Source organism: Macaca thibetana, chromosome 14 (genome assembly GCF_024542745.1).
Source record: "Macaca thibetana thibetana isolate TM-01 chromosome 14, ASM2454274v1, whole genome shotgun sequence".
In the NCBI taxonomy this organism is placed as follows: domain Eukaryota; kingdom Metazoa; phylum Chordata; class Mammalia; order Primates; family Cercopithecidae; genus Macaca; species Macaca thibetana.
In genome coordinates, this window is record NC_065591.1 from 47953410 (window position 1) to 47974945 (window position 21536).

The window sequence follows — 21536 nt, forward strand, 5'->3', positions numbered from 1 at the left end:
GCGTAGGTTGGAGTCTCAGTTCTGTCACTTCTCTGAGCCTCTATTTCCTCATCTGTAAAATGGGGATGATAACGTTCACCTCAGAGGGTTGTTAGGAGATTAAAGATAATACACGTAAAGTTCCTCAGGCAGTGGACAGTCAGTAGGGAGAGGCTGGCTGGGATAAGTGAGCCAGACAGGAAGAGCCTTAGGCTGGGAGGCAGGTGAGGAAGCTCTGGACTCTAGAAGAGGGGACTTGGGCCTCATCTGAAATGAAGGCAGGGTTCACATGAGAGGAGGGAAGCCATCCATTGTGGATAGATGGAATCGCTGGGACATACATTTTTGTGATGAATTGGAAGTGAACTAAGGGGAGGCAGACCCAGAATATATGTGCTGAGGACCAATGGAAAGGTGGTGACCCAGGCCTGGGCCAACAGGTCAGAAAAAAGGCTCTAGACTAGAGCAAATAGAGTTCACGTTTCATCAACAGACGCCACTGGGCACCGTGCGCCTGTGTGCATGACATGGTTCTGGGTTCCACAGGGAAATGAAGAACATGTTTGGAAGGAAGGGAGAAAGGAGTGTGGGAGACTGACCTACTGCGTGCCTGGCGCTTTGTATGTACCTGAGCGCAGGGTACTGGGAGAATGGTACAAAGCACCCTAGAGCAGGGGCTCCCCAAAGCTGACCCCCGGGTTGGTGCTGGCAGCATTCCAGAAGAGAGGACACTATATAATTTTTTAATATTGGAAAAGTAATTTGATTTGGACCACAGGGAAGATTACAAAGAAAAAGGAATTTAAGTAATGGTGGTATTGTTACTGCACGTTCAGGCTTTAGAGAAACTTCCATCTTTCTCAGTTTTCTTTCTTGGTGCCTTTTGCCTGAAGAGTGAGGTGCGAGTGTGTGTTTTCATTCAGGTGTGGTCAGAGAACAAAGCAGTGCTGTTCTCTCTGAGTCTCTCTAAAATATTTCTGGGTGGAGAATGATCCCTCCCTTTGCAGGATCTCCTGTTTAACTAGTTTTCAAGTTTTTGATGATTTATCACTTAGATTCATATGTAAAGAGTATTCTGCATAAACCAGATCTATTTTCCCTGTTAGCTATTATGGTCTATAGAGAATTGTTCAAATGGACAAGTCAGACATGGTGGTAGATGGAATGTTCTGAGTGAGGACAAGGAGATTTCAGTGTATCAGGGGAAGGATCTGTTCCACTGCAGCTGAGTCCCACTTGGGATGTGGTGGAGGTGACCCTGGAGAAGTGAGCAAGGGCAGAACTGAGGACAGGGTTTGACTGACCTAACCAGTGACAGTGGGTAGACATGAGGCTGAAGAGCTGAGCTCTGCAGCTGTCTCGGGAGACAGGTAGGATGAGACCTCTGGGAGCAGTGATCAGTGCTGGAGGGCTGCTGACAAGGGCCAGGAGCCTGGGACCTGCAGACACAGGCTCCTTTCCACCAAGACCGTCTCCAAATGATCTGTACTTGCCCCAGGGAAGGGAGAAAAACAGAACCCTAGACCCTAACATTGCAAGTTACCTTACTCTTCTACCTCAATTTTCCACCTAATGCACAATAAACATGGTCTAAGGAGGACAGTTCCTCACTACTGAAATCTAATGCTACAGTAGGATACATTTCTGCAGAGGGATAAGAGAGAACTTCAGTCCTAAGGCCTCAGTCAGTAAGAGATTCCCTCTCCCATCTTCTTTCTTGTGTCACTACCCGGGGTTAGAATTGCGCTAGAAGTCTTTGGTCAAGGTGTCCTCACTCCAGCCAAAGCAGATGGGATTTTTATGCTCCCCTTAGAAAGTAGAACAGTTGGGTTCAAAGAGTCATTCAAAAGATGCCTCATTTTCTCACTCATTATAGACCAACCCAAAGGTATTTTCTTAACAGTGCAGAGGAGAGAGATGGGGCTTAGAGATAGGAAAGGAGTTCTTGAAAGCAAAGGGTGTGAAATGTTGGCCTAAAGGGACCTTGGGAGTTATTTTCCCCTACCAGGCCTGAGTCACAATCAATGGTCGTGGCATAGCAGAAAGAACATGGGCTTTGGAGTCAGACTTGGGTTCACATCCCGGCTCTGCTTATTAGCTGTGGGACATTGGGTGAGTTGACTTAACGTCTCTGATCCTCAGTTCCCTCAACTGCAACATGATGTGAGAATATTGGCCCCAATGTGATAAACAAATGGAATAAAGCCCATGAAAAGCTCCTGGTGCCACCGCATGGGGGTTATGGGGGCAACATCGTTTCCCTTCTTCTGCTGTTCCCATGGTTACCTCCCTCCCACCTGAACCATGTGAGCACACCAGGAGGCAGGCAGAGAAATTCATTCAATACTTCTTTATTGAGTGCTTACTATGTGGTAGGCACGAGGAATTTATAACAAAATAGACCTCATCTTTCTCCTCATGGGATTTTTCTGTCCAGCAAAGGAGACAGAGGAAACAATTCACAGAGAAAATAAACCTTAAATTACAAAGCGTCATCGATCTTTGACGGAATTGAAACATCTCCAGGGTGCAGGAGTGGGTTCTGTCCAGGTAGGTGAGCAGGGAAGACCTCTCTGGAAAGGAGGCAGCCAGGCAGGGAAGTGGGGGAAGCAATCCAGGCAGAGGGAACAGCACACGCCAAGGCCCTGAGGCTGGAGAGCGTTCGGCTTGTGGAAAGAACTGAAAGGAGGCCTTTGTAGCCAGGAAGACTGGTAGGAAAGGAGATTTGGCTTTGATAAGTCAAGGTAAGGAGTTTGGATTTAGGTTTGGTTTGGGGTACAAGAAACTATTGAACAAGCAAGCGACATGATTTAATTTATAAAGATATTTCTGGCCCCTGCTGCTAGGAGTGTTCAGACTCCTCCTTCACAGCCCAGTGTGGGGAGCCCAGGCCTGTCTCAGGGAGCCACCCCCACCCCACAGGCCTAAGCAGAGTGGGTGAGAGAATCCATGCTATGTAGAGAGATGGGCTTTCAGAGGTGGTGCATGCAAGAGGCCAGCCTCCCACCCTAAGATTTAGTACCACCCACTCAAGCAGATGCTTCCATCTCCTGTCATCTAGCTGGGAGCTCCATTTTTTTTTTTTTTTTTTTTTTTTTTGAGACAGAGTTTCGCTCTGTCACCCAGGCTGGAGTGCAGTGGCGCTATCTTGGCTCACTGCAATCTCTGCCTCCCGAGTTCAAGTGATTCTCCTGCCTTGGCCTCCCAAGTAGCTGGGATTACAGGGGCACACCACCACGCCCAGCTAATTTTTGTATTTTAATAGAGACAGGGTTTCACCATGTTAGCCAGGCTGGTCTCAAACTCTTGACCTCAGGTGATCCACCCACCTCGGCCTTCCAAAGTGCTGGGATTATAGGCGTGAGCCACCGCGCCTAGCCCTAGCTGGGAACTCCTTGCACTGAGGTAGGGAGAAAGCAAGGGTGCCCTTTTGGAGCAGGTGGGCTGAACTTCTGTAGCAACTGAAACCCAAGCTGTGAGTCAAGCCTCCTAAGTTATTCTCACCTTTAATGAAATGCTCAGCCTGATTTTATAGGGAAGGAAGTACTGCCAGATCCAGGCCAGAAATTTGCATTCTGTAGCGCCTGTTCAGGCCAGAAATCCCAAGGGCTAGGCCCAGCATGTCCCCTCTGTGGTGGGACAGACAGACTGCCCTGGTCTTCCAGAACCCTTGGGATACCCACAGAAAGAGGTAAAGCTGCTCTGGCCCTCTTCTGAGGACTAGTCAGTGGAGAGCATGCAACTTCCAGCAGCAGCCTCTCTATGAAGGGCTGAGGCCCTGGGCCCGGAGGCTGGAGGAGAGAGGGACCCAGTGACCCCTCAAGCTTCCATCTTGCTCTGTTACCCATTCTGGGGCTGAAGAGAGACCCAAAGATACAGGGTAGAGATTCACACTGAGGTAACTCAGGGAGTGGAATTCAGGGCCTCCTACTGGGATGGAAGTACTAATGACACAACTCCTGAACCTGACCTTAGAGTCCCAGCCATTGACGTCAACAAAGTTGAAATGATGTAACCTGACTCCCCCTGCAGGGCTTGTGCAGGGGCCTGGGAAGGGGGAAGGAGTGGCCAGGAAACTGACTAGTGGACAGAACTCAGGGCAACCCAACTAAGGTCAGGACAAGACAGAGTGAAGGTCTCCTGGCATTGATGTTACAGAAGAATTCGGTGGTAAGGGGCTTCTGGCGGGTGGCATGTGCTATCTGAGCGAGTGGCCCAAATCCTTCCTGAAAGCATTTATCCGGCACTACAGCCACCATCAGGTAAGACAGTGGGCTTCTTCTGGCCACGGATGACACAGCCATGGGGGTGAGCAGCAGCACTGCCATGGCAGCGTGTCGTGTCACATGGGGATTCACATATGTACATATGTGTGTGCATCCCCGTGTGTGCACATATTGCCCTACCTGGGGACGAGGGGTGCCTGGCCACATCTGGAGGGGCAGCAGTACTCCTGTGGCCACGTTGGGGTGGTCTGCATAGGTCTGATGCATTGGGGTCAGAGGGGCAGTCTGGCCTGTGGCTTCTCTCCTCTCCTCACAACTCCAGCCCTGAAAAGATGCTGGGGAGGCCGCTGGGGGTGACCTCTCCTCCCTGGGGTCTGCTATGGAGGGTGCTGAGCCTGGAACTGTGATTCTCCTGTTGGATTTTTCAGGTGGATTTTCTGATTGAAAATGATGCAGAGAAGGACTATCTCTATGATGTGCTGCGAATGTACCACCAGTAAGTGTGCTGGGTCCAGCTCCTGTGGACCACTCGGGTTCCTCTGTCTTCAGGGAGTCCTGGGATGGGTTGTTCTGAGACAGAGGAGCTCAGAGGGTGGATGCTGACTGCTCCTGGAAATCAAATGGACATAGCATTCACTCATTTCAGCAACTATTTATACAAGTACTTTGTACTTGGCTTTGTACTAGGGGCTGGGGTATACTTATGAGCAAGACAGATTGGTCTCTGTTCTCAGGTTGCTTACAGTCTGATGGAGTAGGCTGTCTAGTAGCCAGATAGATTCAATAGAGAGTGATTGTTGGAACAGAACAAGAAATGCCAACTGGTCACAGCCCTTGCATCAGATGTCTCTGATCACCCACTTGCTTTTTGATTCATTTTGTATACTTTATAAGCTCCTGCCACTGCTGGGCACTATGCAAAATCTGGAAATGAATTAGATCCTCTTTCTTTCCTTGAGTAACTGTGGTCTGGTGAGGGGAGATGAATATACACTACAAATACAAAGAACTCTAATGTAAGTTATATCAAATAACTGCTAAGTAGAGGTAAAAGCAGAAATGTGAAGAAAGGAGTTTTCCTTTCCAACTGAGAGGGAAGAGAAAGGACCAGGAAGGCTTGAGCAAGGCTTTGAAGGATAAGAAAGATTTGGGGCCAGGCACGGTGGCTCATGCTTGTAATCCCAGAACTTTGGGAAGCTGAGGCAGGAGGATTACTTGAGCCCAGGAATTAGAGACCAGCCTGGGCAACATGGTAAAATCCCATCTCTACAAAAAAATACAAAAAATTAGCTGGGTATGGTGGTGCGTGCCTGTAGTCCCAGCTACTTAGGAGGCTGAGGTGGGAAGATCACCTGAACCCAGGAGGTCAAGGCTGCAGTGAGCCATGATCGCATCACTGCACTCCAGCCTGGGCAAGACAGCAAGACCCTGTTAAAAAAAATAAAAAAAAAGATTTGGGTAGGTGGAATATCAGAGAAGGGCATTCCAGAATGAGGGATCAGCATTAGCCGAAGTGTGGAGGCATGAAAGCAAGGGTGTGAATGGGGATAAGTAACCTGGGGGAGTAGGACTTGGGAGGACACAGAGATCGTAAATAGCCACAAGGCTGGAGAAGCTCCACGGGACAGGTCATGGAGGGTCCTGAGCGTGCTGAAAAGAGTGGACTTTGTCCTCTGGGCAGTAAGGAGCCATCAAAGGGTTTTAAGCCAGGGAGTGCCTTACACTGAGAAAAGATGAAATGACAGTATGTGGGCAGGCAGCTGGAGTCGAAGGTCTGAACAGCGTGAGGGAGGAGGCACGTGAACTGTGGTGAGGTGAAACTGATAGAGCTTAGCAGTAGATACAAGTGGAGATGATGAGTATGTGAGGAGTCCTTAGCATCTCACATAGAGCTTTCCCCTCTGGAAAGATCCCAACATCAGAGATAGTTTGAAATCCTGGCTTCATTTCATCTGCAAAATGGGTCAACAATCCCTAGCGGGCTGGTTTCCTGGGGGCATTTTTATGAGAGAACAAAGCCTTCTCAGGCACTGGCCCAGTGTGAAGGGCTCTGGGCTTTTCAGGAGAGGTCTCCTCCATTCCTAAGCCTGGGCCCAGTGGCTGAAATGGCTTCCTCTTGGAATCCCTGGGTCCCTGAGGTCATGGCCAGGGGTGAGGCTCCAGGCATTCCCGGCATCTCCACAGGACCATGGACGTGGCCGTGCTCGTGGGAGACCTGAAGCTTGTCATCAATGAACCCAGCCGCCTGCCTCTGTTTGATGCCATTCGGCCCCTGATCCCACTGAAGCACCAGGTGGAATATGATCAGCTGACCCCCCGGCGCTCCAGGTGCAGTGGAAGCCACCAGGCTGGAGGCAGGGGGTGGAGAGGTCACCCTGGGATGGACAGAGTTCCTTGCTAGTGGGCGGGGCAGTGCTGGCAGCCAGGCTGCACCATCACCGACCTCTCCTGTGTGGCAGGAAGCTGAAGGAGGTGCGTCTGGACCGTCTGCACCCCGAAGGCCTCGGCTTGAGCGTGCGTGGTGGCCTGGAGTTTGGCTGTGGGCTCTTCATCTCCCACCTCATCAAAGGCGGTCAGGCAGACAGTGTCGGGCTCCAGGTGAGCAAGCAGAGTCCAGAGGGAGGGGAAGCGAGGGCCTCAGACCTCCTGCCTCCCCCTCACTCATCCACTAGGCTGTGTGGCACAATGTGGTCACCCACTTTTCCGAGCCTTTGGGTGAGGAAGACGCTGGCGCATCCTGACGGGTGTTCTTAGACTCATAGAAATCAGGCCGCAGGCAATTGCCTGTTTTCTTGAGTGAAGCTGGAAACCTGGCTGCTGCCTCCTTGCAGCTGCTGCCTCCTTCCAACTGCTGCCGCTGCACTTCCCCCCACCTCCCCTATTCCCCAAGAGAGGAACATGGTGACACCGGCACATGAAGTTTTGGACATGTTGCCTTTTACCAGCAGGGGGAAAGAAAGCCTGGTGCAGTGTGATGCCAAAGAGCACAGACTCTGAAGCAGGGCTAGCCGGGTTCAATTCTGGCTTTTCTCTTCATTAGGCTGTGTGACTTGGTGGAATGACTTAACCCTGTACCTCAATTTCCTCATCTATAAAATGAGTTGCTGATAGTACTGTCTACCTCGTCAGGTTGTATGAGTAAATGAATTAATAGTAGAAAGTGCTTATAGCAGGGCCTGGCACACAAATGCTGTGAGTCTGGTAAGTGAACAGACAGAGGGAGATTTAAGAAATGCCTGGAATGTGCCAGGTCACATTCTCACAAGCAGTCCTTGCTATATGCATTGAATGGATCTTTCCCATGTTACAGAATTACCGATAGAGGCTGAGAGACCAGTAAGTGGCAAAGCCAGGATTAGAAACTGGGTCTCCTGACGGCCAAGCCCAGAAATCTCTCTTCAGCAACCCAGGTGCCTCTCCTTTGGGGTCCCCACACCTCAGGGCCTGAGCAGAGATGGGCAGACCTCCAGGTCTCACTCCTACCTGAGCCCAGGGCCGTGTTTTTGTGTGTTGAGATAAAGGAGGCCCTCCCACTGTCACCAAGAGCTTCCAGCGGGTTTGTTATCAACACCCCAATCCGGGCTGCCAAGCTGGGGCTTCAAGGGGCTCAAAGGCTAATGGTACAAGACACTGGGGCGTAGGGGGTGGAAACAGGGAGCTGACAGACACTGCTTTGTTCTAAATCCCTGTCTCACGGCTCGCTGGTGGTGTCTGAAATTTCAGCCCCTTCATTATTTCTTTCCTCTGCGGCACATTTTCCAGCTCAGAAACCCAGCCAGAGAAAACACATAATGAGCTCCTCTCTTGGCGTCAGCTGAGGCCGCCTTTTTTCCAGGGCGAGCTCTCCTAGGACAAGCAGTTCTCAATGCTGCCTCGATGACTGGGGGCGTTGGGGTATTTTAATGAGACCTAGAGTTTTACCTTCCTGGATCTTTCTCAGGCTTATGAATTATCGGCCCTTTCTCTAGCTGACGGGTTCATCTCTCCTTTGTGCTGCTGTCCCTCAGATCGTTATATCATCGTGGCCCTTGCACAAAGGGCCCTTTACAGGGTTTCACACACGGCAAGAGGGGAAGGAAAGTTGATCCTGCAACCTGAGCCAGGGGCTGTGTGGGAATCATTCCGACTGAGGTTCTGGGCAAATTCCCTTTAGGAATAAGACAGGGAACTTCACTCAGAGGAGCTTGGGGAAAAATGGCTGCATCCATTGACCTGTCTGGGGTTCATGTTTCTGAGGAGATCTCATGCCTGAGGGCAGCTGGGAGAAGATGCTGGAAGGCAGGGGAGGGCAGGTTCAGATACAGCCTGGCTGGGCTAAAGACCTGTGCTGATTTGACCCGTGAGGCTGGGTCCCCAGTGGTGGACTTGGACCCTCCCACAGGACCTAGTCCTGGGGATCCACCCCTCTGCCCTTATCCCCTGCTGGAGATACTTGAAGGTTTTTTTTGTTTTTTGTTTTTTCAAGAATATCCTAACTTGACCTACGTCCTCTGCCTTGCACAGGGCAGCGTGTACCATACAACTTGCTGTATATTCCAGGCCTAGAAAATTATTCTGTGTGCCTTGGTTGTCCCTGTCATAACATGGACAGTGTAATGCCTGCCTTTGTGTGGGACTTGAGGGCTCTGACAGGTGGCAAGGATCCAGAGAGGGCAGGATGCAGGGAATTGCAGCCAGGCTTGGCCGGGTGCCCGTCTTTTCTGCTTCCAGACACCTAGGAAACACCACTTGTCTATCAGGGAGACCTGACTTCAAACCCCACGACACTGTTTACTAGTGGGGTAACCTTGAGCAAGTCACTTTACCTCTCTGAGTCTCCGTTTTCTCATCTGATTAACAGAGATACAAATTCCTGACCTGCAGGGTTATCGTGAAAAATAGGTGGAAGGAGTTAGTCTGGCCACTGTCCTTGAATTAGATGTTCCCAGAAACCTAGAGGGTTCTTTAGTGTGCCCCCACTCTGGTGCCATTTTGAGCCCTTGGCCACTCCTGTCAGGTCCCTGAGAAGACTGGGGTCTGTGTCCCAGAGTGGGAAGGAAGCGTTCCTTGGAACAGTGAGAAAGTGACTCTGTGGGAGTGCTGTAGAAGGCAGGAGTTACCCTAGAGGACCCCTCGGAGGCTGTATGTCCACCCAGCCCCTACCTATCTCGGTCCACAGGGAGTCCAGCTTTCGTCCCTCACGTATGCCAGCAAGTCTCCAAAGGGTGAGCATGTGTGTTTTGAGTTAAGCCCCCAGCTGACCTGCACTGGCCTCAGACAGGAACCTCTCCAGGAGCCAGTCTCTGTTTTGCAGCTACTGGCTGTGTGACCTTGGACAAAACCTCACTTCCTTGGGCCTCAGTTTCAGCTGACATCTGAGAGTCCCTCCTGCTCTGTGGTTATTAAATGAGGAGCTCCAGAATTGATCCCCAGGGCCAGGGTGCCTGGAGGAGCCGGCAGTGTCCAGCAGGGGGCAACCTCACCACAGCGCTGTATCCAGGGCTGGCTGCCCAGGGCCGAGTCCCTATCTCACAATCCGCTGTGGCCTAAGCCCTGAGAAGAGAGATCTGAGCTGAGTATTCAGGGATCAGGACTAACTCATGATAACAATAACACTCATGTATTGAGTGCTTACTGTGTGCCAGGCACTAGCTGGCTTTACATGCACAAGTTCACTTAATTCTCACAGCAACCTTGGTATTCCTCATTTTACAGACGAGGAAAACAGGTTCAGAGAGTTCAAGAGACTTGCTCAAGGTCACATAGCTAATAATAATAAAAGAAGGGATTTGAACCCAGCACATCTGATGCCAAAGCCCTGTGCTCATCCACTGTTCTTTGCTTGCTCCCAAAATAGGAATTGAGAGGTCAGGGCCACGGCAGAGTTAAAATGTTCATCAAGTTTCCATATGGTGGGGAAAAAAAAATCGTGTGTGTGTGTGTGTGTGTGTCGGTGATATGAGCTTGGGTCAGGAGTCACAGAAGGTCCCCACCCTGACTCACTTACAGTGTTGTAGCAATTAGCAGAAAAAGGGAGCCAACTTCCTAGGGGCGGGTTGGGACAAAGTCCCGGTAAGAACAGCTTAAAGCTGAGTGAAAGGTCACCCTTTGCATAGAATCCAGAATCTGATGGTGCCCCAGTGGAGTGAAAGGGGCACCAGGGTGAGGGTGCAGAGAGTTCTGAGATCTTCTCCCAGCTCTGCTGCACACCTGCTGTGCCCCTCACCTCTGTCTTGGTCTCTCCATCTGCAAAATGGGGCGGCAAGACTGCTTGGACATGCCACCTGAACCTGGGATCCCCCAGGCTGATGGAGGGTGGGTTGGTTGAGATCAAGGCTTATTCCAGGGGATGGCATGGCCACCCTTCCCTTTTCCGGATAGCAGTCTGGGAGCATCTGGTGGTGAGTCTGCCCCACTGCCTGATGCTCCCTCCAGCCAGTGCTCCCTGCCTCTCTCTGTGGTCAAGGTAGGGGACGAGATCGTCCGGATCAATGGATATTCCATCTCCTCCTGTACCCATGAGGAGGTCATCAACCTCATCCGAACCAAGAAAACTGTGTCCATCAAAGTGAGACGTGAGTGAGACTAGAGCAGGACAGGCCTCCATGATGGTGGGAGGGAGGGAGGGTGGAGGAGCTGTCCTAACCCCTGTGCCTTTCTCCCACAGACATTGGCCTGATCCCCGTGAAGAGGTGAGAGGCCCCTCCTCTGCAGGCCGACTCTTCCCTGTGGGCCCGGGGTCCTGGTACAGCCCTGGGGTCCAGCACTCACCATGCCAGCCCTGCTCCTGGGCCAGTGGAGGCTGGAGGTTGTAGACATGGTGGATTTGGATTTGGGGCCTGGTTCCTCAAACGTCTCTCGCTAACCACCCTTCCATCTATTTTCCCTTCCCATCAGCTCTCCTGATGAGCCCCTCAAGTGGCAGTATGTGGATCAGTTTGTGTCAGAATCTGGGGTAAGGGCCAGACCTCCTGTGATGGGGTTTGGGTGGGGTCATCTTCAAGGATGGGCGGCCAGTCCTAAAGGGAGGGCTTGCTCTAGAGATGCACTCTCAGGGACTTCACACAGGCCCCCAGGGCAGCCAGCACACTGCTGTGGGGCAGTGGCCCTCAGCCAGGCCAGGCTGGTGCAGACACATCCCCAGGGACAGAATGATGATCTGGCTGGTGTGAGTTCAGCAGTGCTCGCCCTGCAGGTCCCACGAGCTCAAGAGGCCGCTTGCACGCATGTGGACACTCAGAGATTCTGCTTCTATCTCCCTTTCAGGGGGGGCGAGGCAGCCTGGGCTCCCCTGGAAATCGGGAAAACAAGGAGAAGAAGGTCTTCATCAGCCTGGTGGGCTCCCGGGGCCTTGGCTGCAGGTGGGTGGTGGGCATGCCCCGGGGTCATTCGTGGCCAGTGCACCCCAGCAGGCCCCTATTACCCTCCCCTTCCTCACTGCTGCTTCTGAGGAAACCTTGCCCACCAGGGGTGTGACTTGTCCATGGGTGATGGTATTTTTTTGTTAGAGACAGGGTCTGGCTCTGTCACCTGGGCTGGAGTGCAATGGCGTGATCATAGCTCACTGTAGCCTCGACCTCCCCAGCTCAAGCAATCCTCCCACCTCAGCCTCCTGAGTAGCTGGGTCTACAGAAACACACCATGACACCCAGCTAACTTTTAATTTTTTTGTAGAGAAGGAGTTTTGTTATGTTGCCAAGGCTGGTCTCAAATTCCTGGGCTCAAATGATCCTCCCGCCTCAGCCTCCCGGAGTGCTGGGATTAGAGGCATGAAGCACCGCGCCCAGCCTTGGTGATGACACTTCCTGGTGCCTGATTTCCCCTCTGAATTTCACGACAGGCCTGTAGGGCCCGAGGGGCATCTCTAATAGATCCCAGTTTACGGATGAAGAAATTGAGGCCTAGAGGCAGAACCATGTTACCTTGTAGGTCCTTGAGTCACTGCAAAAGGAGCCTGTTCAGCTGGTCATCTCTGTCACAGTTCTCTTATCACTTATTACCTTGTCGGCTTCGTTAAGAGGCAGACGGGGAATCCAAACAGATACTGGGCCACACGGGGCTCAAGCGTGCAGGTTCCACCGTTACTCAGATCCCAGTTCCAGCCCTGCTTTCCTACTTAAGAGCTCTGGAACCTTGGGCCAGTTACTTAACCACTTGGAGCCTCAGTTTCTCCCTCTATAAATTGATGATAATAATTCCCACATCACAGGGTGATTGTGGAGAAAGTAAAGTACCAAGCTTAGTACCTGCTAAACAGTAAGCAGTTGGTAAATACTAGCTGTTATGATTTGAGTTATTCCTCTTCTTTCCCTTCATTCACATTTATTCCATGTTTTGTGCCAAGCATAAGTGATAAAGAGTCCCTCCCTTCTGGGAGACAAGAGCCTAATCTAGAAGCCAACCACATAAACAGTTATAATATAGGGTGATAGGGACTCAAATGGAACTACATTCTGTGTCCGGGATGGCAAATAGGTGCCATCTCTAATCAATTAGTAGGAGCTCCCTGGAGTGCTGCTTTGAAAAGGATTCTAAAGCTATATCCAGGCTTGAGGGAAAGAGTGCTGTGATCAGTGAGTGATTTCTGCCACCAATCTAGGAAGGAATAATAACAGTACATGTGCCATTCCTGTCGTAAATGTCATAGGAGCACTGAGAACCGAGCAAATAGCTTGGTCTTGGGATAGAATAAGGGATCTGAGCCAGGCATGGTGGTGTGCACCTGTAGTCGTAGCTAGTCAAGAGGTTGAGGTGGGAGGATTGCTTGAGCCCAGGAGTTGGAGGCTGTGGAGAGCTATGATCACACCACTGCACTCCAACCTGGGTGACAGAGCAAGACCCTGTCTCTAAAAAATAAATTTTTTAAAAAAGAGGATCTGCTGAAAACCTTATAGAAGGGATAGCATTTGGTTCTTAAGGAATGGACAGGAAAGCGTTAGAAAGAAAAAAGAAACAACATATGAGGTATATTAGGTGAGAGATTGGGTAGGAAGAATTACAAGGAGTTTTCTGTGGCTGTTGCCCAGGGTAGCAGTAGAAATCAGGCTGGACGGGGAGACAGAGGCTGAAGAGGTAGGCAGCCGAGGGCCTTCAGTCCTGAGTTCATGAGTGACCTGTATCCTAAGCACACATTTCCCACCTCCCACAGCATTTCCAGCGGCCCCATCCAGAAGCCTGGCATCTTCATCAGCCACGTGAAACCTGGCTCCCTGTCTGCTGAGGTGGGATTGGAGGTGAGTGACGCTGGGCCGGCCCCAGTGGGGGCCCACTGGAAACTGGGTCAGACTGTGATCCCGCGGTGACAGGGGCAGGTGCCTTTCCACATGGCCCTCTTTCGGCGGTCACTGATCAGGAGGAGCCCTACCCACCCTGCAGAGAAGGCTTCACAGAGTGGGGACATTTGACCCTTCTGCAGCCTTCCATAGCTCTGATGGTTGTTGGTCGTGAGCTTGGGAATGTCATAATGATAATCAAAGAGCGGACCTTCAGGGTCCACTTGCATCGGACATTGTTCCACGCCCTTTACACTTCACAAGAACGCTGAGGATTAAGTGCCACCATTATCCCCACTTTACATATGAGGAAACTGAGACCCAGAGAAAGTATATGATTTTTCTGAAATCGTGTACCTAGCATGGTAGGACTGGAATTCAAACCTAGGTGGTCTCATCCCAAAGCAGGAACCCTTAACCTCTTCTTTGGACAAGTTACTTCATGTCTCTGTGCTTCAGTTTCCTTACCTGTAAGATGGGGATAATAAAGCCTTTCTTCCAAGGTTGTTGTGTGGGTTAAAGTAGTTAATATGTATACTAGAACTGTGCCAAGCACACTGTAAGTGATCAGTGAATGTTAGCTATTCTGTTATGATGATTCAACACAGCCTCTGCTAAATGAGAAGCTCAAAAGTTTCCGCATCTACAAACTGTGATTTCTAAAGCAAGTGTCATCAAATTTAGCCAAAAAAAGAACATGTAATGGTATAATATTTGATAGTTGATAAGGTAGTTATGAAGTAGGGGAGTGCCAGGGTCAGCTTTAAGCCCTCCCAGAGCTCCACCAGAGCTTTCCAACTGCTCCATTCATCAGGAGGAACTGAGGTACAGCCACTTGAAGACCCAGCATCTGACCCAGAACCCCTGGGGGCGCCCGTCCTGCAGATGAACGAGTGTACAGATAGCGTAAACACACTAATCTTTTTCCACTTCCCCACCAGACAGGGGACCAGATTGTCGAAGTGAATGGCATCGACTTCTCTAACCTGGACCACAAGGAGGTGAGATGTAGGGGTCTTCACCTGCTGGCCTTTGTCATCTCCACACCCCACTTCTCACCCCCACCACCCTGAAGCCTGGGGCCTTCTGTGCTCTCTGCCTGGACTGCTCTGGTCTGTCAGGCCTCGATCCACTGTCCTTCTGTCCCCACAGGCTGTGAACGTGCTGAAGAGTAGCCGCAGCCTGACCATCTCCATCGTAGCTGGAGCTGTAAGTCCAGAACGAGCTGGTGGGAGCCCCTTGACCCTCATCCCCAGCCCCTCTGACCTTTGATCTCTGCCACACACTCCCAGGGTGGCAGGTCTCCTTCCCTGAAGCTCTGACAGAGCAGACGGAGGGAGAGGACTTCTGCCCAGCAACAAGTTTGGGTCAGGGATTGCAGGAGCCACTGTGCCTGATGGTGCTGAGAAGACCACCTGCATCTCGGCCCCCAAGGGTGTGGCAGGGGATCCCCAGGGGCTGAGCAAGGGGCCTCTTTTCTCCCACGAGGGCCGGGAGCTGTTCATGACAGACCGGGAGCGGCTGGCAGAGGCGCGGCAGCGTGAGCTGCAGCGGCAGGAGCTCCTCATGCAGAAGCGGCTGGCGATGGAGTCCAACAAGATCCTCCAGGAGCAGCAGGAGATGGAGCGGCAGTGAGTGCAGCCAGCCCTGGGTGCCCTGCCCCACCATACAACCCCACCTAGCTTGTGTCCTGCCTGCTGTGTCCCCAGCTAATTTCCTCCTCCTCCCTGGAGGCCAGTCCTCAGACCAGATGAGTTTGGTGGTGGGTCAGTGTATCCATCCTTGGCCCCTTCCTCCTTGCTGAGCAGAGACCCCTGACTTCCAAGATTCCAAGAATGTGGAAAATAAGCATCCTACTAGCAGTAGGCTCTAGCTAGCTAGGATTAGCTACTAGCTAACATTTGTCAAGTACCTCTATAAGGCTGGCGTTGTATTAGGGCCTTGTTTATGTTTCTTAATTCCTACAATAGCCCTGGGAGGTAGAGGTAGAGAGTATTAACCCCATTTTACAGGTGTGGAGACTGACACTCAGAGAGGTGAAGCCACTTGTGTCCAAAGTCACACGTGGCCAAGCTGGGATCACCCCCAGGCAATCTGGCAAGTCCCCACAGGGCTGCCCTGCCTATAGTGATAAAGCTCGTCCCTGTCCAGGACGATTGAAATGATGACCTAAGAGAATAAATGGGGTGAGCAATTCATAAATCAAAAACTACTGTCAAGATCCAAACCCAAATACATTCTAGGCATTTAAAAGTATTTCATGGCTAGACGTGGTGGCTCACACCCTGTAATCCCAGCACTTTGGGAGGTCAAGGCCGGCAGATCATTCGAGGTCAGGAGTTCGAGACCAGCCTGGCCAACATGGTGAAATCGTGTCTCTACTAAAAATACAAAAAAATTAGCTGGACATGGTGGCATGCGACTGTAATCCCAGCTTCTCAGGAGGCTGAGGCACGAGCATCACTTGAACCTGGGAGGCAGAGGTTGCAGTGAGCCGAGATCGCACCACTGAACTCCTGGGTGCAAAGTGAGACTTTGTCTCAATCAATCAATGTATTTTGAAAAGGAAAGAGGAAAGGCTGTCCCCATCTCCCCCATCACAGAGTTAGCTGGGAGTATTCCGCCTGGCTAGGAGCCCCTGCTTTGCTCCTGGGGTCAGTCCAGGCCCCGCCTGTCATCGGTCACCTTACCTAAGTATTTGGAGGAGGGAGCATGAAGTGTGGCCTTCACGTGGATCTGCTTCCCTGCTCCCACAGCCCAGCATCTCTGCTCAGCCATGCCAGACAAAACCATACAAGAGCACGGGGCCTAGACTTTGTTAGATAACGTCCCCCAAAACCAAAGCTTGTCCAGGCCTCCTAGGAAGGAAGCCTGGAGAAAAATCATTTCGAAGTTTTCTCAAAGCAAGAATTCACAGTAAGGAAGAGTTCATTTCTCTTGCATAGGGCCAAACATGCCAGTCTGCATTTGTGTTTCAGAAGGAGAAAAGAAATTGCCCAGAAGGCAGCAGAGGAAAATGAGAGATACCGGAAGGAGATGGAACAGTGAGTACCTCGGCCCCATGCGTGTCTGTGCATGAACATTAGTATGCTCGGGGGAGTGTGGTCAGCCAGAGGCTGCCTCGAGAACCAGTTTACCTGGTTCTCTATCCCCTGGTGGGTCCTCCTTTATTTGTAGTAAAGCCTGTCATATTATAGTAACTGGAACATAGTCTCATATAATTGCCAAGGTGGGGTTCACACTCAATTTAGAATAAAAGCTCCGGGACTTTGCTTGATTCACCACAGCTAGAACCAAGGGCTTCCCCTGGGCTCGTTGGGGCTCTCCGAAATGCAAGAGATGGGCCTATGAAGGTTCTGACTCCAGTAACAGGCATGGGGGTCTCATTTCAGGATTGTGGAGGAGGAAGAGAAGTTTAAGAAGCAATGGGAAGAAGACTGGGGCTCAAAGGAACAGCTACTCTTGCCTAAAACCATCACTGCTGAGGTGCACCCAGTACCCCTTCGCAAGCCAAAGTGTAAGTTTCATGAGCCGGGGGAGAGGCTAAGGGGACTAGACAGAAATGCTGGCCCTCCCTCCCCTCACCACCACCCCCAGGTGGATAGCCCTTGGTGCTCTGGGCTGCGGTTCCTTTATGGAGGGGCAGCTGTGGGTCAGAGACCATCTGCCCCAGCATCAAGGTAGGAGGGATCTGTCTGCTCCGCTTGTTCACAGGCCAGCTCCACATACCCAGCTCCCAGGTCCCACACAACACTGATGCGGGCAGGCTGTCAGGCTGCTGAAGAGGGAATAAGGGCCATGGCAAAAGTGGGCTAGCTCATGGGATTACCGTCCTAGTGTTTTGGGTGTCGGGTCCTCCTCCTACTTTGTTCTGAACAGGGACTGGGGTGAAGCCAGCAGCAAAAAAGAGAGGAAGGAGCTCACATCAGAGAAGGGCTCTGATGGTCCAAGGTTGATTCATAACTGTGGGAGAAGCTTACTAAGTATCTCCAGCCCCTATATCCCTGTACGTGGACCACTGTCACGCCACTCCAAGGATGGAGGCAGAAACAGGACTAGGAAGCTTCTTCCAGACACCCAGCTGTGGGCTGCGGCTGTGCTATTCTGGAGCCTCAGCTCATATTCACCTTACCATCTCCTCTCTTCATCTGTCCCACATCCTCACCTCCAGTTTCAGTCTAGGCCTCTACCACCTGCTCCCTGACCACCTTCTCAACCCCCGTTTCCAGATGCCTCTTTAAGAGGCAGCCCACACTGCCAGAGGAAAACGGAGGTCATGACAACCACAAGTCCAGGATTGCTGGTTGGGTCCTTACTCCTGCCTTCCAGCTGTTTTGACTTATAGTTGACACAGGACAGGTCTTACTCCAGCTGATTGTGCTCAGCTGACCTGGGAACCTCCAGCTAGGGGCGAATCTGGACTCAAGAGCCCAGGTTCCCCATCTCTGCTGTGGGGCAGTCATTTGGCATGCTGTGATAGGGTCTCAACAGCTCTGTCCCCAACTTTGGGTCACATCTGAGACCTATGGGAATGTCAACCTGCCAACACAGGCCATTTGCACCAAGGAAGAGGTGCAGGGTATCTGGATGGTTCCATTTCACCCTTCCCTGGTACAGGCAAGCAGCTCCCAACACATTTCTTCCTGGCAGCAGGGCAGTGTCATCTCCTGGTCCTCTCCGAAGGACAAAGCACCCTCTCATCGGCCTCCCCCATGACATTCAGTATCGGTTGAGGATGTAGCCAGAGCTAAGCTCCCAATGAACGATCCCTGTTTTAGTCGGGCAGCTAATTTGCTCTTATGAGTGAAACAGGAGCTTCAGGAGAGAAATCGATTTTAATTGCTTCTCATGGAAGTAATCCTAGTCAATTTGGTACCTTCCAAGAAACCGGGCCTCAGCTTCACAGCAAACACACCCTCTTAGGAACAAAAGAAAATAAAAACCCTTTCACTAGCTGGTTTTTTATTTAGTGCTTTTTAACCAAATCAAGCTCCTTGAATAAAAAGACGAAGAATTTTGCATTTGCTCAAGGTAAATGTAATCCTAGGCAGCTCCACAAAGCACAGGATGGATGACCCCCGCCGGCCTGCTGAGCTGGGACAGCTGCTGCCTCTATCTGTCTCCGTATGCGCCAGCAATTTAATTCTCATTTGGACCTAAGGCAGGAAATGCAGTGAGGTCCCTGAACCAGCTCACCTGCTGCCTCACTCCCTGTTCCCCAGGGGCTAGCATGGTCTAGCAGGCCTGGGCCCCAGCCAGCTCCTACCCAACCACCCTTCAACTCAGGGACCCAGTTTGCAATGGATTATACCTGCCTCAGGTTTCCATGCCTGCAAGGGGTGGGCCCTGCTTTTTTTTTTTTTTTTTTTTTTTCTTGAGACGGAGTTTCGCTCTTGTTGCCCAGGCTGGAGTACAATGGCATGATCTCAGCTCACCGCAACCTCTGCTTCCCAGGTTCAAGCAATTCTCCTGCCTCAGCCTCCCAAGTAGCTGGGACTACAGGCATGCGCCACCATGTCCGGCTAATTTTGTATTTTTAGTAGAGAGGGGGTTTCACCATGTTGGTCAGGCTGGTCTTGAACTCCCGACCTCAGGTGATCTGCCCATCTCCGCCTCCCAAAGTGCTGGAATTACAGGCAAGAGCCACCGCGCCTGACCCCGGGCCCTACAGTTTTTTAAAATAAAAGAACATGGGGCATCCCTTACCTAGAAAATGAAGTTACTCATCCTAATGATGTGCCTGGGACTGACTGCCCCCCAACCTGCCCCAGGGGGCTCTTAAAATTGCTGCAGCCCACCTACCCATGGCTGATCCAGCAGACCCCCAACATTTTGCCAAGCCCTGAAGGCTGGGACACCACCACGGAGGCTCCTAACAGACCTTCCCTTAGCTTAGGCAATAGGTGGTTACATGGGACTTGAGGGGGCAGCCTTGGCTAAGGATCCAGTAGCTGAGGGATTCTTGAAAGAGGGAGATGTTTAAGAGATCTCCAACCTTCTCTCCCTACCCAAGGCCCCATCAACTATCTCCCTCACCTCCACCACAAGAGACCCCATGATTTGGAAGTTGAGGTTATTTTCCTAACAAACTATTAAATAATCATTTGTGTTCCATTGTTTTATTAAGTAGCCCTTGTTAGTAAGGGAGCATCAGGGTTCCACTGTTGGGTAAATGTAATTTGAGCCAAGAGCCAAAGAACTTAACAGCCTTTGCATAGGCCAATGGGCAAGTTCTGTTAAGCTTTTAAAATATTAAAAAGCAGCTCACAAGCAAACTGGTACACTACCTTCCAGAGTCCTAGGGAGGCCAGAGTCCAAGCTGGAAACACTGGAATGGAGGGTCTGCTCTTCTCTCCACATTATGTCAAAATTCAGGTCTTCCTAACTGCAGGTGCCCCTTTTACCTTTTGGGATGTCCCCACCTCCTCAGGACCTTCAGCCTCCATCTGCTGCCCACACTGTTCAGACATCCCCTGGGGACCCAGAGCTCCAAGGCAAGGGTGATAAGCAGAAGGCAGGAGGGTCTTTCTCCCATTGCAGCCCCTTGCCCTCAAATGTGTGCGATTCTCAGATATTCCCATCCTCCTCGCTGCACTTCCCAGCCTTCAGCCCAACATCCTACAAAATGGTTCTCACGCTGCCCTCAGATCTGAGTTTCCTGTTGTTAGCCCTTTGTACAGACAGATAAACTAAAGCTACTAAGGTTGAAAGCACTGTATACACCAGCTCAGAGCAAAAAACCTTTGCTCTGCGCTCCTGAACTCTGTCCCTGCCCCTGACCTCACAACTCCCCTGGAGGAAGCTGATCACAGGTCTCCACACTCCTGAGAAGCTTCTCCAGCCTCTTGGTCTCCCAAGTCCCTTTTGGTTCACCAGCTTCCTCCTCTTTTCCCCGGTAGATCAGGGAGTGGAGCCTGAGCTCGAGCCCACAGATGACCCGGATGGAGGCACGGAGGAGCAGGGAGAGCAGGTTCGCGCCCCCGCTTTGCTCCCTGGCCTGGCTGCTCTGCTTGCCCTGCCCGCCTCCTCCTGACCACAGTGCAGACACCCAGCTTCAGGGGACCAGCATGTATGTGGGGGCCACTAGAGTCTGTAAAGCTCCTCCAAGCCCTAGCTTGGCCCAAGCACTGTACACAAAGCGTAGAGGACAGGACTCAACCCCGAGGGTGGTAGATCAGCTGTCGCACACCGGTACCACTGAACTGCTGGCTCGAATATTTAGATATTGCCAAATTCCTCCTCTGCTGCTCTGGCCCCTCCCCCAGGACCCCCTAGACCACTCCCAAATCCAGCAACTAAGGAGGTAGTGTCTGGTCCAGCAGGGGGTCTTCAGCATCCTGTTCCAGCACTCAGGCTGGTCCGGGGTGGGTAATTCAGCCATCGCTCTTGGCCCCAGGGAGCTTCAGATTAGGGTTATTACTCTGTGGAGCTGTGGCCTAGGGAAGGAAGGGGGCTGGTGCACTGGTTATCTGGCCTGGATGAGGATATGTTTTCTGGGGGCACATCTCCTGCTCACTCCTGCTGGAACTGTCCTTCCCAGAGCTGTCCCAGCCACTGCCTTCTCTTTCAATGTTGAAAGTGGAGGACTCGGCCTGCACTATGAGACAAGCCAGTTTTGTTGTGTCGAACAACAGTTCTAGGCAGACACCCAGGCTCCCTTTTGTCTTGAGCCATTTCTTGTATGGAGGGACCAGACATGGGTTAGAAAAGGCCTTGTTCTCTTTCAACAAGGCTTTGTATGTGAAGACTGTGATTTGGAAAAGCTCGTCCTTCCACAAGGGGTTTTCTCTTTGATGTTCTGGCCCTGACTTCTGAAGCCAGTGTCCTGGGGAGAGGCATTTGAGAGTGACCCAGGGCCTGGGAACTGGGGCTTTTCTCAGGTGGTCTTAGGCCTGTTCTGCAACCAACACGAGGCCAGGTAAGCAGAGTTGGACAAAGCGTGCAGTTTTGCTGTTGGATCGGCCAGTGCTGTTCATCTCACAAAGCCATGCATTGCTTGGGAACCCAGCTCCCATCTGCTGCCCATGGATGCTCTGGCTGAGCTGAACTGTGTCTCATCATTTTGTTATCTGTGTTCTTA

The 21536-nt window shown here is 51.5% G+C and overlaps 1 protein-coding gene across 4 annotated transcripts in view; it reads left to right on the top strand.

The window, feature by feature from the left end:
* USH1C (USH1 protein network component harmonin) overlaps positions 1–21536 on the top strand; it is a 50339-nt gene that overhangs the window by 6415 nt on the left and 22388 nt on the right. For 3 of the 4 annotated variants that reach the window (XM_050755380.1, XM_050755383.1, XM_050755381.1), the window contains exons 2-15: positions 4634–4701; positions 6390–6533; positions 6665–6803; positions 10651–10759; positions 10852–10876; positions 11082–11139; positions 11451–11545; positions 13333–13417; positions 14398–14457; positions 14609–14665; positions 14945–15087; positions 16435–16500; positions 16849–16973; positions 20356–20426. In XM_050755380.1, coding sequence (XP_050611337.1) covers positions 4634–4701; positions 6390–6533; positions 6665–6803; positions 10651–10759; positions 10852–10876; positions 11082–11139; positions 11451–11545; positions 13333–13417; positions 14398–14457; positions 14609–14665; positions 14945–15087; positions 16435–16500; positions 16849–16973; positions 20356–20426 — 1245 coding nt within the window. The remainder of the gene's footprint in view (positions 1–4633; positions 4702–6389; positions 6534–6664; positions 6804–10650; positions 10760–10851; positions 10877–11081; positions 11140–11450; positions 11546–13332; positions 13418–14397; positions 14458–14608; positions 14666–14944; positions 15088–16434; positions 16501–16848; positions 16974–20355; positions 20427–21536) is intronic. The other variant, XM_050755384.1, reaches the window with a different exon arrangement.